The following is a 13,383-nucleotide window of genomic DNA, read 5'->3' on the forward strand; positions in this document are numbered from 1 at the left end:
AGCACGAAAGTTCAAAACAACCACGATTTCTTTGCGAACAAACCCCCTTCACGCTCTATTGTCGCCTCTACTGGATCGAAATTCTCTAGGATCCTTCATGATAATTGTATCCATCTGAGGATCTTACATGCACCTCGACTTGTCGTGGAAGCAGCTCTCTAGGGCGTGAGAGCTGAAGTGCTGTAATGTCCACTTGGTGAGAACCTTCCCCCACAACGTCCGCACGTGAATGGTTATTCGTGATGCTCGTTTGTGCCTTGATAGACTGGGACTAATACACAATTATGATTACCAGAACCTATGACATGACCTCTCAGACCGTTGCTATCAGCTCTTTCAAGGTTGCCTCCTTCCTCGGCTTTCACCCCACCCCCCTCCCCCCCTCTGCCTCAAATCACACCGTGAGACACACAGCCAACTTGAACACGTACTAGGATACAGTCTATCCTAGTCCGCTGCATCATGGTCGCCCGGCCTGGCGAAGGGACCGAAGGGCAGCCTCGCCCGCTCACCCCCTCCTCGAGAACCCCCGGAACCCCGATAAAGCCGCGACTGACACGAGTCGGAACGAGTCCTACAAAGCGAGAAGAGAAGCCGAAGGAAGACAAAGTCTTGAAATCATCGGCCAAAGATGTTGCAGAGCTTAAGGACTATGTATGGATATGGTGTCCTGTTTCCCCGCAAAACATGGATTGGGCAGATGCTGACATTAGGTGTTAATGGTAGCAATTGGGAGACTGCCTTGGCAAAGGAGCTTTCGGCTCTGTGTATCGTGCGTTGAATTGGAATACAGGGGAGACTGTCGCCGTCAAGCAAATCAAGTTGACGGATCTTCCAAAGAGTGAATTGCGTGTTATCATGGTATGGATCGAGCCGCTCTCGGTGTCCGTCTGATGTGCTAACACGCGACGCAACAGCTTGAAATTGACCTTCTCAAGAATCTTGATGTGAGACACTCCTCCCAAATTATATCAACCCCATACTAATATACACCCTTGCAGCATCCCAACATTGTCAAATACCACGGATTTGTGAAATCAGTTGAAACTTTGAACATCATTCTCGAGTACGTTTCCCTCGGCTCAAGTTCAATGGAATATAAAATTGATGGTTTATAGATATTGCGAAAATGGCTCGTTGCATTCCATTGCGAAGAACTTTGGTCGTTTCCCTGAGAATCTTGTGGGGCTTTATATGTCCCAGGTTCTTCATGGTCTACTCTACTTGCATGAACAGGGTGTTATCCACCGAGATATCAAGGGTGCGAACATTCTAACCACAAAGGAAGGACTCGTCAAGCTAGCAGATTTCGGTGTGGCGAGTCGGACCACGGGCTTGAGTGAATCAAGCGTGGTCGGTACCCCGTACTGGATGGCCCCCGAAGTAATCGAGCTTTCGGGCGCGACAACAGCTTCCGATATCTGGAGCTTAGGATGCACTGTCATTGAGCTACTCGAAGGGAAACCCCCTTACCATAACATGCAGCCCATGCCAGCACTATTTCGTATTGTAAACGATGATCACCCTCCATTTTCGCAGGGTGCCTCACCGGTATGTCTTTCTCAATTGTTCAGGTATACGCATGCAGTACTAACTCTTTCTAGGCTGTGAAAGACTTCCTGATGCAATGTTTCCAAAAAGACCCCAACCTTCGAGTCTCGGCAAGGAAGTTGCTTAAACATCCATGGATCGTCAATGCGCGCAGAACCGAATCCGTAATCCCCAAGAAATCTACCGAATATGAAGAAGCCGTCAAGAGTGTCCAAGAATGGAACGAGGCTCTGCGGTCACCCGAGACCGGGACTACAAAGAAAAAGCAGAGGCCAGACCACCCCAATACCTCAGGCCTGCCATCTACCCGGAATAACCCATTGGTCGATAGCCTGCCATCACCAACCTCTATCAAATCTACGGATCGCTTCAGGTCACCCGTATCAGCAGGAGATGACAATTGGGACGACGACTTTGCTACTGCAATCTCTCCTAGCGCCCTCAAGTTGCCGCATCTACGGCCACACGATAACTTCGGGGGCATGCTCTCTTCCGAGAGACTTAAAGCTTTTGCCTCACTCGATGGAACGATACTCAAATCCGATGACAATTCTGATCCCTTTGAGGATAGCTCAGGCTTATCGGATGACGATCTGCAGACCATTCGACCATTCCCCATCAAACCTTCGGTGGCAGAGCCTTCCAAACCTCAAAGCCCTGCAATCTCCCAGCCTGGATCCAATGCCCCCGTTTCTGCAATGCAAAATGTTCCAATTCTCACTCAAAATCCCATGCCGAAACGCGCACGCCCGGCACCTCGTGCGACCAATCTCTACAAAGAAAACCCTGTCGATGACTATTCAGATCTCATTATGGCCAATGAGGATGTACTGGATCAAAAGCTGGGCGGTTATCAGGTACAGTTTCCAGCAAGTCTTTAAGTTCCCTGTACGATTCTAACATTTTCTAGGATTTCGAGGATGATCCGTCATCACCTATTCATGAGAACATAGGATACAACCAAATGGACCACGATCTTGGTGGTCCGCATCCTCAGCTGCGCAAACAGCTTTCTGTGAAGCGCGACCGCTCTACTATTGAGATCCAGAGGTTTGCTGAGAATGAAAACGATGAGGACTTCTCTGATATTCTTGGGGCCGATCAAGCTGCTCTAGATCAGGCAGAGAGCGACGATGGCTCAGATCAAAGTACACTAATGCTAAACACGAAGCTGTCTAACTCATGGCTAGGAGATCAAGAAGACGAGGATGACCCCTTTGCGCAATTGGAGGAAGGCTTTGATGAAGTGGATCTCGAAGAAAATATCGCGCGTGATAAATACGCACGTCTCCGCAACCAAGTTGAGGGTCTCGTGGACTCACTCAAGACATCCCAAGATGAAGAAGTTCTTGCGGATATCTCTGAACAATTGTTCACGATTTTCTGTGATCTCCCAGAGACTAAAAACATCATCATCAGCGCTCATGGCATGCTGCCAATTCTTGAGATTCTGGACACTACTCGCCGGCGCGATATTGTCTTCTGTCTGTTGAGGGTTGTCAACGCAATCATCTACGATGACTATGAGGTCCAGGAAAATCTTTGCTTCGTCGGTGGAATCCCTATCATCAATGGGTTTGCATCCAAGAAGTACCCCCGTGAAATTCGACTTGAAGCTGCAGCTTTCGTGCAGCAGATGTACCAGACTTCCACCCTGACTCTCCAGATGTTTGTCAGTGCTGGAGGCTTGAATGTCCTAGTCGAGTTCCTAGAGGACGATTATGAAGACGAACGCGAACTCGTCTTGATTGGTGTGAACGGAATCTGGAGTGTCTTTGAGTTGCAAGTAAGTATTTCGCCTTCATTGCACTTTGTATTTCCTCAGATCTAACCATTTTTCTACAGGGCTCAACCCCCAAGAACGATTTCTGTAGAATTTTGTCCCGCAACTCCGTTCTTGATCCCTTGTCTCTTGTTCTAAGTCGTGCTCTCGATGAAGATGGGGAGTTAACAGAAGTCATCGAGGGCCGTATTGCCAATATCTTCTTCATATTCTCGCAGGCCGAGAATCATGTTAAGGAGATGGTTTCTGAACGAACTGTCTTGCACAGTAAGAATTATATTCCCAATGAACCTTCCCAACGTTATATGCTAACAATTGATCCAAGGAGTCTTGAAAGAGCTGAGGCGAATGAGCCCAGTCCATCAAATCACGATGTTGAAATTCATTAAAAATCTGTCGATGCTTTCAACTACTCTAGATTCACTCCAGAACTCCAACGCCATCGATGTCTTGACTGATCTGCTTCGATCAAACCTGAGAAAATCACACTTCCGTGAGCTCTCGAACCAGATCCTCAACACCATCTACAATATGTGCCGTCTGAACAAGTCTCGACAAGAAGACGCTGCACTGAACGGCATTGTACCGCTTCTGCAAAAGATCGTACTCACAGAGCGGCCGCTGAAAGAGTTTGCCCTACCAATTCTCTGCGACATGGCACAATCTGGAAAAGTTGGCCGTAGAGAGCTGTGGCGCAACAAGGGTCTTGGCTTTTACATCTCTTTGCTCTTGGATCCATATTGGCAAGTCACTGCCTTGGATGCTATCTTCACATGGTTTGTCTCCCGTTCCGAAAGCGTAGCTGGTCCTAAAGCTGACAATGAACAATAATAGGCTTCAAGAAGAAACCGCCAAGGTTGAGGAACATCTATTGGATGGTATTTTTGAGAGTGATACATTTGAGGGCCCCATTACATTCACTGGTGCCATTGCGGAATGTTTGAAGCTTTCGAAAGCCAACGCATTCGAGAATACTCTGGAGCCTCTGCAAAAACTTCTTCGGCTCAGTCCTCACGTCGCATCCACCTTCGCGCGGCCCGATATCTTCCAGAGACTGAGGCAGAAGCTACACCACACCAAAGCCGCCGTCCGACTCAATCTTTTGCGTATAATAGCCAGCATTTGTGATTCAAACGAAGAGCAAGGCGGGCTACTCGCAACCTATGGTCTGCTCGATGCTATTCGAAACATGGAGAACGACCCTGCAGTCCTTGTCAGAGATATGGCAGGTAAGCTAGTTCGATCCAGCGAGGCATATGGCGTCAGCAAACGCAGACCGACAGCCCGACGACAAAGCACATGCACTACCCCTCCTATCTTATTCTCGGCATCATCTACCCCGTCCACACCCTCATCTAGCCGCACCGGCCAGTCAAGGGGATACCTAGAAGGCCGGGAAACTCCACGGCACCCGCGGAACTCTCTCAGTGTTTCTTCTCTGGCTATGAGACCTGGCAGTCGGGATGGCAGCAACCCGGTTCTTGGACCTGCCTCCAATGGAAGCAGTGCGGCTGCTGCCAGGCCCAGGTCTGCACGACCCCTCTCAAGTAGAATGACTCACGTAGAGCTATTGCGTGAGGAAGACAACAAGACTCCAAGCTCGCTAAGTCGGCGGCCTTCAATCATCCCTCGTCGCCGCCGCCCGACACTCGCAGACTCCGAGTGGACGTAATTTGACATCCAAAATGGTCTAGCGAATTGATATTTTTGTGTTATTGCGTTTCCGATTTCTCTGCCTCATATTGGTCTGATTGTACAAAGGTGACGGCGTTGTCAACTCTAAATGGGCTTTGGGGTGATGGTGCATGGTTTTACTCCTTTGTAAAGGCCCTTCTGTTATTATGTGGGCACTGGTTGCTGCACATAGAGTCTATGGTTTATTTTCTGTTTGAATCAATAATTTCTTCTAATTTGCAACAGTGTCCTTGGCATAAACTCATAAATAAACAGTTTGACTTGGATAATATAAAGGCGTTGTATTTGTTAGCGGCCTAGCTCCTTGATATATAGTCCCGCTCCCTTCTCTCCCTCCTTCATGCTATATATCGATTTATGTTTCTTTCGTGTCTCTGCTTCGCTATCGGATCTACTAGTTAATCCCCATTATCCAACTTGTTCAACACCAAATTAGCTATGATGTGTGTTATGGGCTGATCTATTAGATGGGATCACGTGCAGCGTCGAAGCCGATTGGCGGCGAGAACCGTGAAAAATCTCTTTGCGCCGTAAGTGATCATACGATGAATTAAGCCCAGAAACCCCTACAAGCACTCTCAGTCCTTTCTTATTTTCTTTTGGTCTTTTTCTGGCCGGTGGCCTTCGCCTCGGGAATGAGCGCAACGCTTCGCGTGCCGTTGCGGGCATTCAAGATTGATCCCGCAACGGTCATCGGGAAAACGTCCAAACCCTCAACATCTGGATCCTCGTTTCTTCTGGCCTCGAACTCGCCGCTACGACCGTCGCCGTGTTCTGGTGCAATTAATGCTTTATCATGGGGTCGTTCAGTGTCCTCCCAGGGCTCGACCCTCGCCTCTTCACGCCGTTGTTTTTCTGTGAAGGCTTCGCCTCTCTTGTCTGCGGAGACTAAGAACCAGCACAAGTCCGAAAATGCGCCCAATACCAGTGCCTCACAGCGGAGTGTCATTAAATGGTTTCTCATTGGAAGTATACTCGGTTTGGGCGCTGTGACGTTCTCTGACCAAGCGGAGCATGCGTTCCAGGCAGCGAAACGCACTGGGCGCGTTGTTGGCACACTAGCTGTCTGTATCAACGAGTAAGTGGATTACAGTACTCTATAGACCTTTCCTATGTTGCGCCTTGGCAAAATCGCTAATATAACCTCGAATCTTCGCAGCTACCGTGTTACCCTGAAACAAGACGCCTCGTCCCCCGAAGAACACAACGAACTGATTCGCGCATGCCACAAGCGATGTGCCGAGCGTACACTCCGTGTCCTAGAGAAGAATGGATCGATTTTCATCAAATTGGGCCAGCACCTCAGCAGCATGGGCTACCTACTTCCCATCGAATGGACCTCGACCTTCATCCCGCTCCAGGACAGATGCCCCGTTTCGTCAATTGAGTCAATCGGTGAGCTATTCCGCAAGGACACAGGCCAGGATATGAATGAGTTATTCGCCTCTTTTGAATCGACACCCATCGGTGCTGCATCGCTGGCACAGGTACACATTGCTACGTTGAAGGAAACCGGACAAAAGGTCGCTGTTAAAGTCCAGCACCCCGCGCTGGACGAATGGGTGCCGCTGGACTTGGCTTTGACTCGATTTACTTTCTCTATGCTTAAGCGCTTCTTCCCTGAATATGACCTGGAATGGCTGTCCAAGGAGATGGATTTCTCGCTACCGAAAGAGTTGGACTTCCGCATGGAAGCGCAGAATGCTACTCATGCCAGCGAGTACTTCAAGAAGCACTCTGATGCCCCACTGGTCATTCCCGAAGGTTGGTAATGCTGCCAATCCTGTCTTTATATGTATAACTCGAGGCTAACTAGATCCCAGTGATGTGGTCCCAAAAGCGTATACTCGTCATGGAGTACATCGCAGGTCACCGCCCCGACGACTTGGAGTACCTTGATGCCAATAACATCGACCGCGACGAAGTCTCCGCCGCTCTCGCGCACGTCTTCAACGAGATGATCTTCGGTGATAACGCCCCACTCCACTGCGATCCGCACGGCGGCAACATCGCCATCCGCCCGAACCACACCCGCTCATACCCCAACTTCGACATCGTCCTCTACGACCATGGTCTCTACCGTAACATCGACCGCGACCTACGCCGCAACTACGCCAAGCTGTGGCTAGCCGTTATTGACGCGGACGTGCCGCGGATGCGCGAGTTCGCGTACAAGGTCGCCGGTGTCACAGATAAGCAGTTCCCGCTCTTTGCCAGCGCCATTACCGGTAGAGACTACAGCGTTCTCACGAAGCAAAGCGTCGTTTCTTCGCGGACGGCTAAAGAAAAAGATCATATGTCCGGTGCCTTGGGTGAAGGCATGCTGCAGCAACTGGTTGTCTTGCTAGGTCAAGTTCCCCGGATCATTCTTCTTATCTTGAAGACCAATGACCTCAGTATGTATTTCGAATTCGACCCTCTGTTCTTTTGGATCTCATCTGCTAACTCTCTCCCAGCTCGCAGCCTAGACGAAAACCTTCACACGCGCCAGGGCCCAATGCGCTCTTTCCTTATCCTCGCGCGGTATGCCACGCGCACGGTCTTTGAAGAGCAGTTGGAGATCATCAAGGAGTCTGGCGGTGTCTTCCGCAACTTCTTCCGCTTCATCTATGCCTACGCGAATTACCTTCGCGTTGAGGTCAAATTGTCTGTTTATGAGACTTTGCTGTCCTTGAAGACTCGCTTCGGCCTTCGGAGTGGTTAGACCGTGTGCTCTTGTGGATGCCCTGGCCTTGGTACTTTTTCTTCATTTGTCCTGTTTTTCCATTATATCCCTTGTTTTTTGGTTTGTTTGTTTTTTGTTCATTGGCACGGATTGTCTTGAGTGATCTGTCTGTGCATCAGCGATGGCGTTATATATTTCTTTTCGCACATGCCCTCTTCATATCTTGACTGGATTGTTAAAGGATGGGTTCTATGTTTCTGGGCTTCATTCTGCTGTTTTCTCGCAGAAAGCAAAGGCCCAGTGTGGTCTTGTATAAATAGATAGATTGTTGATAAATTATAAATCATAGACTGTTTCTGATATTACTTGCTCTACATTTCACAAAAGGATCACTGTTCTGGTTTCATTGTTTCATTGGAAACTATCAAGGTGCTGCTTTTCAGAAAATGGAGATGAGAGAGTAATCGATCAAGGATCCCAGATACCAAGGCGCCATCGCAAGAAAAAGAAGAAAAAAAAGACAAAACGTACCAGAATGAATAAAAAGGGAAATATGTACATCAAACAAATGGGCAATTTGTTCGTTTTCATCTCATCCATCGCCATCTCTTGCCACACACATTCTCAGTGGCAAAAAGTACAACGAATCCCAAATCCGCCCGTTCCTGTCGATTTTCTCCGACAAAAAAACAAGCGTCCTTGATCAAATGATTGTGTATGAACACAACCTCGGAATTAAAAATCGCAGAGTTCGTGAAACGAAACGAGCGGGGTTGCATCAGATAGAGAATCCATCCGATAAGCTCACACCGTTAAAAGCAAAAACGAAAATGAATTTAAATGGCAGCAGCAGGGCCACCAGCAGTCTCAACCTTAACATCAGGAATGACGCCGCCTGTCCCGGACAGATCTGTGGCACGGGAGTTGGGGTTCTTGGTGTAGTAATTGGCAATAGCAGACTTGATAGCATCCTCGGCAAGCATGGAGCAGTGCACTAAAGTGTATATATTAGCATTCGAACGGACCAAATTCATCAACCATCAACCATCACAAGGGGGAAAGACATACGCTTGACAGGAGGCAGACACAACTCCTTCGCCACATCGGTGTTCTTAACCCTTCCAGCCTCGTCGAGGGTCATACCGCGCACGAGCTCAGTCAGATAACTGGACGAAGCGATAGCACTACCACAGCCGAAAGTCTTGAAGACAACGTCATCGATACGGCCGGAGTCCTTGTTGACGCGGATCTGCAACTTCATGACATCGCCACAGGCGGGTGCGCCGACGAGACCGGTACCAACGTCCTCGTCGGCCTTCTTCATGGAGCCAACATTCCGGGGGTTGTTGTAGTGGTCAAGGACCTTCTCGTGGTATCCTCTGCGCTGTTGAGCTGGGGCGGGAGCTGCGCGGCGAATAGCGGGTTGAGCGGATTGCAGGCCGGTGAGGGGAGAAAGGGCGCTGCGAGTTGCGACAGAGCCCAGGCGGGGGGGTAATGGTGACTAGACGCTTGAACATTGTGGATTATTTGTTATGTTTTGATGGAGGTATTTGTTTTTCACAGGTGAAGTGTTGTTGAAGGCGAAAAAAGATGGATCTGATAGGGAGAAGGTGATGAATTCATAAATAATCTGATCGGGTCTTAGATAAGCACGCTAGTCCTAATGGAGCAGTTTCTTTGGCCGGATCCGCCGGTCGCCGGAGATGACAAAGATGACGTTCGGGGTTTATCTCTTCCTTCGTCTTCGATTGTGAGATCTATTTAATGCGAATGATGTACCAGATGAGAAAAGTTGGGGAATTATCTCTTTGTGCCAGTGAGAATCCGTCCTGGTGATATCAGTTCCTAGCAGTGGCGAGCTTTCTGCACCACTCAAGTTCTCCGCGGTGGACTCGCCCGGTCAACGCCTTGTTTTCCGCCTCTCCTTGAGCCAATTGTTGGGCGATGATATCAAATAGTGGATAGAAGTGATAGGCCAACCCTGACGATCAATTATCAATTTGATGTTTGTACGTTCTTCGACTATTCGAATGCAATATATATTTATCGAGCTAAGACTACATTCTTGCAATCCAAATTAGACAGACCTTATCCCCGCGGAGTTACATTCGGAGACAAAGACGGAGTATAGTTCCACTCCTCGGCTTCTTCTATTCTCCAATCGGGATACGCATACCTAAATGAGAAAAGAAGTACCAGGCTAACCGTATCTATCCTTTTCGGCATTGCTCACTGATTAGCCAATCTGCTAGTATGATACCCGTGGACATTATAGGTTTTCCATCTTCCATCCTATAAGTACAACAGAACGACTTGGAAAACAACAAAGGCATCTAGATGCAGCACAAGCTCAATGACCAGTCGCTCTTATTCATATATCAAACGACAAATCCCAAGCCCCAGACCCAATGCAAGGCTAAAACTAGATATATGCAACTACAAAGCCTGACGCACAGCAGACTTGAACTAAACCAGGAGACAGGTTAGCAACGAACAGAAAACAAAACCAGACAACCCTCTTCCTGCCTAACATACCGGAATAATCTGCGCATTCTCCATATCCCACACACCAGAAGTGACATAGATATCCTTGTTCAGCAGCTCAAGCACCTGAGCCTCATTCTCCGCAACAGCAAGCATCATGCTTCCCTTGAAAGAAGGGCTCTCGCCATCGGCGGGGTGAGCATTGAGCATTGCGCCTAGACAATAGACAATCCATGTCAGTACAAATATGCTTACAAACTTTCCATGACACGATCTAGACAAGGGCAAAACAGAAATAAAGTGAGTCACATACCACCGGCAACAATAGCACCAGACGCAACGTTCGGCTTAACACCCTCGAGGTGGTTACTGAAGACTACATTAGCAAGACTCCCAGAGACATGTCCCACGCTGGACTCCAGATGCTGGTAAACACTCACGGGCGAACCTCAATACGCTTCGCCTGCATGCCGGGCTTATCGGGCAGGATGCAGAGGAACTCTCTTTTAGCAGGGGCGGAAGACATATTGCGGGATTGGAAGGTTAGGATTGATTTTCTGGGTGTTGGGAATGTTTTTATCGCGGCTGAGGGGTAGGAAGAGAAGAAGTGTGATGGTGGGACGCGGAGCGGTACCCGCGCGTGGGGGAAAGCGGGGGCTTTGCTTTGGAGGGCGCGGGTGACACGAAGTGACATGGTGAAGGGAATGGAATGTATTGGTTTGTTCGATTGGTGGTTTCTGTACGGAGTACGAAGTATCCAACTACAATGTAAGTACTTTGTATCCCGGATTTTCCCTATGTTGTAGGGGGATAGTTCCTATTTGAGCCGCCTTTATGGCACGGACGTGAGGGGTCACGTGCATAATGATATTTTGTTCAATTTTTGTTATATTTGGAGATAAAGAGAGATTAATTGATAGGTAGAAGGGGGTAGAAGCGGATCAAAGAAGATCGAGGTTCAGCAAGACGAATGGCTTCGTCTTTGATCTATAACGAAGGACCAAAGACACAGTCCAACGGTGATGTTATTTACAGAAAAACAAAGTATAAGCAAGGAGATGACTGTGGTCAGCCCTTTCTCCTGCTAGTTCTTTTCTAGCGAGACCTGCAAAACCGGAATCTCAACACTGACAGCCTGACCACTCTGATCCAGAGAAAAGATGAACTCGTCCAGACCACGACCTCCATATTGGAGCTTATCAAGATCTAGCCAGGAGACACAAGTCGGAGTTCCATTATCCGCCAACTCAGTGGTATCCTGAAAGACTGCTCTAAAAGCCTGCTTGGATCCAGAGCCAGACTCTTCAACCAGCTGTGTAGGATACAAGCGAATACTCAGATCCGCAGGCTTCGCAACACCCACGATCCCAGCAAGCGTTGCACGGAAGTCAGTGCCATTACTGACAAACTCCTGGATATACAAACCGGGCAAACTATCGTATTTAACAGCAATAGACGAATTGATATTCGATGCCTTGTATTTGCCACCGAAATTCTTAGCAGCCTGCTCAATAGCCGTTTTCATCAACGCTTCTAGCACGACATCACCGATGATATCTGCATGCGCGTTGAGATCTGCCGGGGCCTCGGTATCGGCCGAGAGAATGGCAAAGCCGACGCCGAAGTCAGGGAACAAGCCGAGATATGAACTGTAGAGACTCTCGTCGTTGCCTTCGTTGCTGAGAACGGTGTAGATGTCCACCATGGATGCGTTGGGGTATGATTCGGCGGCGCTGTATATAAGCCATGGGGATCCGATGGAGTTGGCTGGGTTGGAGGTGTGGGAGACTGGTTTGAACCAGCGGTTTGTTTGGGGCTTGGTGAGGAGGGTTGAGTTTAGGATTGCCTGGCCGGCTGTTGCGAGATCTTTGATGCTGGAGAAAATGGATGTTGATCTAGGGTGGATGTATTGTTAGATTGGTGGCTGGGATGTATGGAGAAACGATGGGACTTACGCTTTGTCTGCTTCGTGGTGTGATAACCAACCACTGGCTTCTTTGCTCACGGGAATAATTCCTGTGGCTGTTTTGTTTGGTGCAAAGATTGAGGTTTCGGTCATGCCTAGGACGTTAAAGATGCCATGTTGAAGGACTTTGTTGAATGGTTTTCCCGTGCGCTTTTCGACTATGTAGCCTAGAAGCTGGAATGCCATGTTAGAATAGCTGGGGGTTCCCCCAGCTGGAACCGTCGGAGTTTTGTTGGCCAAATGTCGAATGAAATCTATGAAGCGATTAGTATATAGAGATAGTAGGCACAGAATTGGATTTCGTACCATTGCTATCACACTTTGAACTATCATCACAACAAGGCATGTTGATAGCATGGCGTGGAGGCAGTCCCGCCTTAGTAGAACTTGTTTGTAAAGTTACATCCTTTGAGCAATCTGTTTATCATGCATTAGTCCTAATCACCAACCATCTTCCTGTTCAGTCCCTACTCACAGTCCCTTGCAATTCCAGACATATGACTGGCAAGTTGGCCGACAGTAACGTCATCCCACTTTACATGTCCAATAACGTCTTGTTCCTTTGTACTGTTCCCCAGCTCAGGCAGGTATTTAGTAACAGGGTCATCAAATATCTGGTCTCCGTTTCTCGTGAAAAGAAGACTCCACACAGTGAAAACCTCAGTGAGACCACCAATACGATAAATGCTGTCTTTATCTGCCGCATGGGATCCCACCAAAGTCTGGTTCAATGTAGGGGCTGTGTAGTGATATTGCCAGAAGAAGGGCTCGTCTTCGGCATTGCCGGTGTCAGACGAGAACAAGGCGATGCTAAAGGTAGTATTCGCCGAAACATCCCCATGAACACCAGTGTTTGTTGAGACTAGTGTGTCAAACCTCTTTATGAGTTCTTGCAGGGCACCTGCAACGGTTTTGTCATTCGTGTCAAGGGAGAACGCAGGGAATGCTGGACCGAGGAGTGGACATGGGGTGAAAGAGAGGACCGAAGAGAAGAGCAAGAAGAATGTCGAAGTGTAAGAGATTGAAATCATTTTGAGATATTTACAATTGATTTGTATTCAGATTCTTGCTTCCCCTATATATATATTATACCCAACATCGGTTCGGTGATGCTGAAGGTCTTGACACATCGGCTCGGCGATACGGACATTGGATCATCATCCCAATTTAGAAACTCTAAGCCTAGGACTACTACCTATCTAGTCTATGATCTCGAATTGGGGCTTTTCTCACGTCAGT

General features: G+C 48.4%; 5 protein-coding genes across 5 annotated transcripts; 2 read left to right on the plus strand and 3 right to left on the minus strand.

The window, feature by feature from the left end:
* Positions 1-462: 462 nt before the first annotated feature.
* On the plus strand, positions 463-5,006 carry N7516_005957 (serine/threonine-protein kinase; the record flags this gene model as incomplete). Its single annotated transcript, XM_057218677.1, has 10 exons — positions 463-654; positions 727-861; positions 918-947; positions 1,002-1,066; positions 1,119-1,551; positions 1,605-2,408; positions 2,462-3,337; positions 3,397-3,601; positions 3,660-4,110; positions 4,169-5,006. 10 exons carry the CDS (start codon positions 463-465, stop codon positions 5,004-5,006), a joined length of 4,029 nt encoding a protein of 1,342 aa, XP_057072768.1.
* A 658-nt stretch (positions 5,007-5,664) lies between these two features.
* On the plus strand, positions 5,665-7,733 carry N7516_005958 (ABC1 kinase family protein; the record flags this gene model as incomplete). Its single annotated transcript, XM_057218678.1, has 4 exons — positions 5,665-6,107; positions 6,189-6,793; positions 6,853-7,425; positions 7,486-7,733. 4 exons carry the CDS (start codon positions 5,665-5,667, stop codon positions 7,731-7,733), a joined length of 1,869 nt encoding a protein of 622 aa, XP_057072769.1.
* Positions 7,734-8,530: 797 nt separating this feature from the next.
* N7516_005959 (iron-sulfur cluster assembly scaffold protein) lies at positions 8,531-9,964 on the minus strand (the record flags this gene model as incomplete). Its single annotated transcript, XM_057218679.1, has 4 exons — positions 8,531-8,688; positions 8,763-9,195; positions 9,348-9,451; positions 9,955-9,964. The coding sequence occupies 4 exons, from the start codon at positions 9,962-9,964 to the stop codon at positions 8,531-8,533; spliced, it is 705 nt and encodes a 234-aa protein (XP_057072770.1).
* Positions 9,965-10,130: 166 nt separating this feature from the next.
* Positions 10,131-10,872, minus strand: N7516_005960 (uncharacterized protein; the record flags this gene model as incomplete). Its single annotated transcript, XM_057218680.1, has 4 exons — positions 10,131-10,160; positions 10,230-10,393; positions 10,492-10,547; positions 10,619-10,872. The coding sequence occupies 4 exons, from the start codon at positions 10,870-10,872 to the stop codon at positions 10,131-10,133; spliced, it is 504 nt and encodes a 167-aa protein (XP_057072771.1).
* Positions 10,873-11,262: 390 nt separating this feature from the next.
* Positions 11,263-13,175, minus strand: N7516_005961 (serine hydrolase domain-containing protein; the record flags this gene model as incomplete). The annotated part of the gene is made up of 4 exons (XM_057218681.1): positions 11,263-12,073; positions 12,134-12,398; positions 12,451-12,561; positions 12,620-13,175. 4 exons carry the CDS (start codon positions 13,173-13,175, stop codon positions 11,263-11,265), a joined length of 1,743 nt encoding a protein of 580 aa, XP_057072772.1.
* Positions 13,176-13,383: the final 208 nt, after the last annotated feature.

Source organism: Penicillium verrucosum (assembly GCF_028828655.1).
Source record: "Penicillium verrucosum strain IBT 35672 chromosome Unknown utg000002l_segment0_segment0, whole genome shotgun sequence".
Taxonomy (NCBI): domain Eukaryota; kingdom Fungi; phylum Ascomycota; class Eurotiomycetes; order Eurotiales; family Aspergillaceae; genus Penicillium; species Penicillium verrucosum.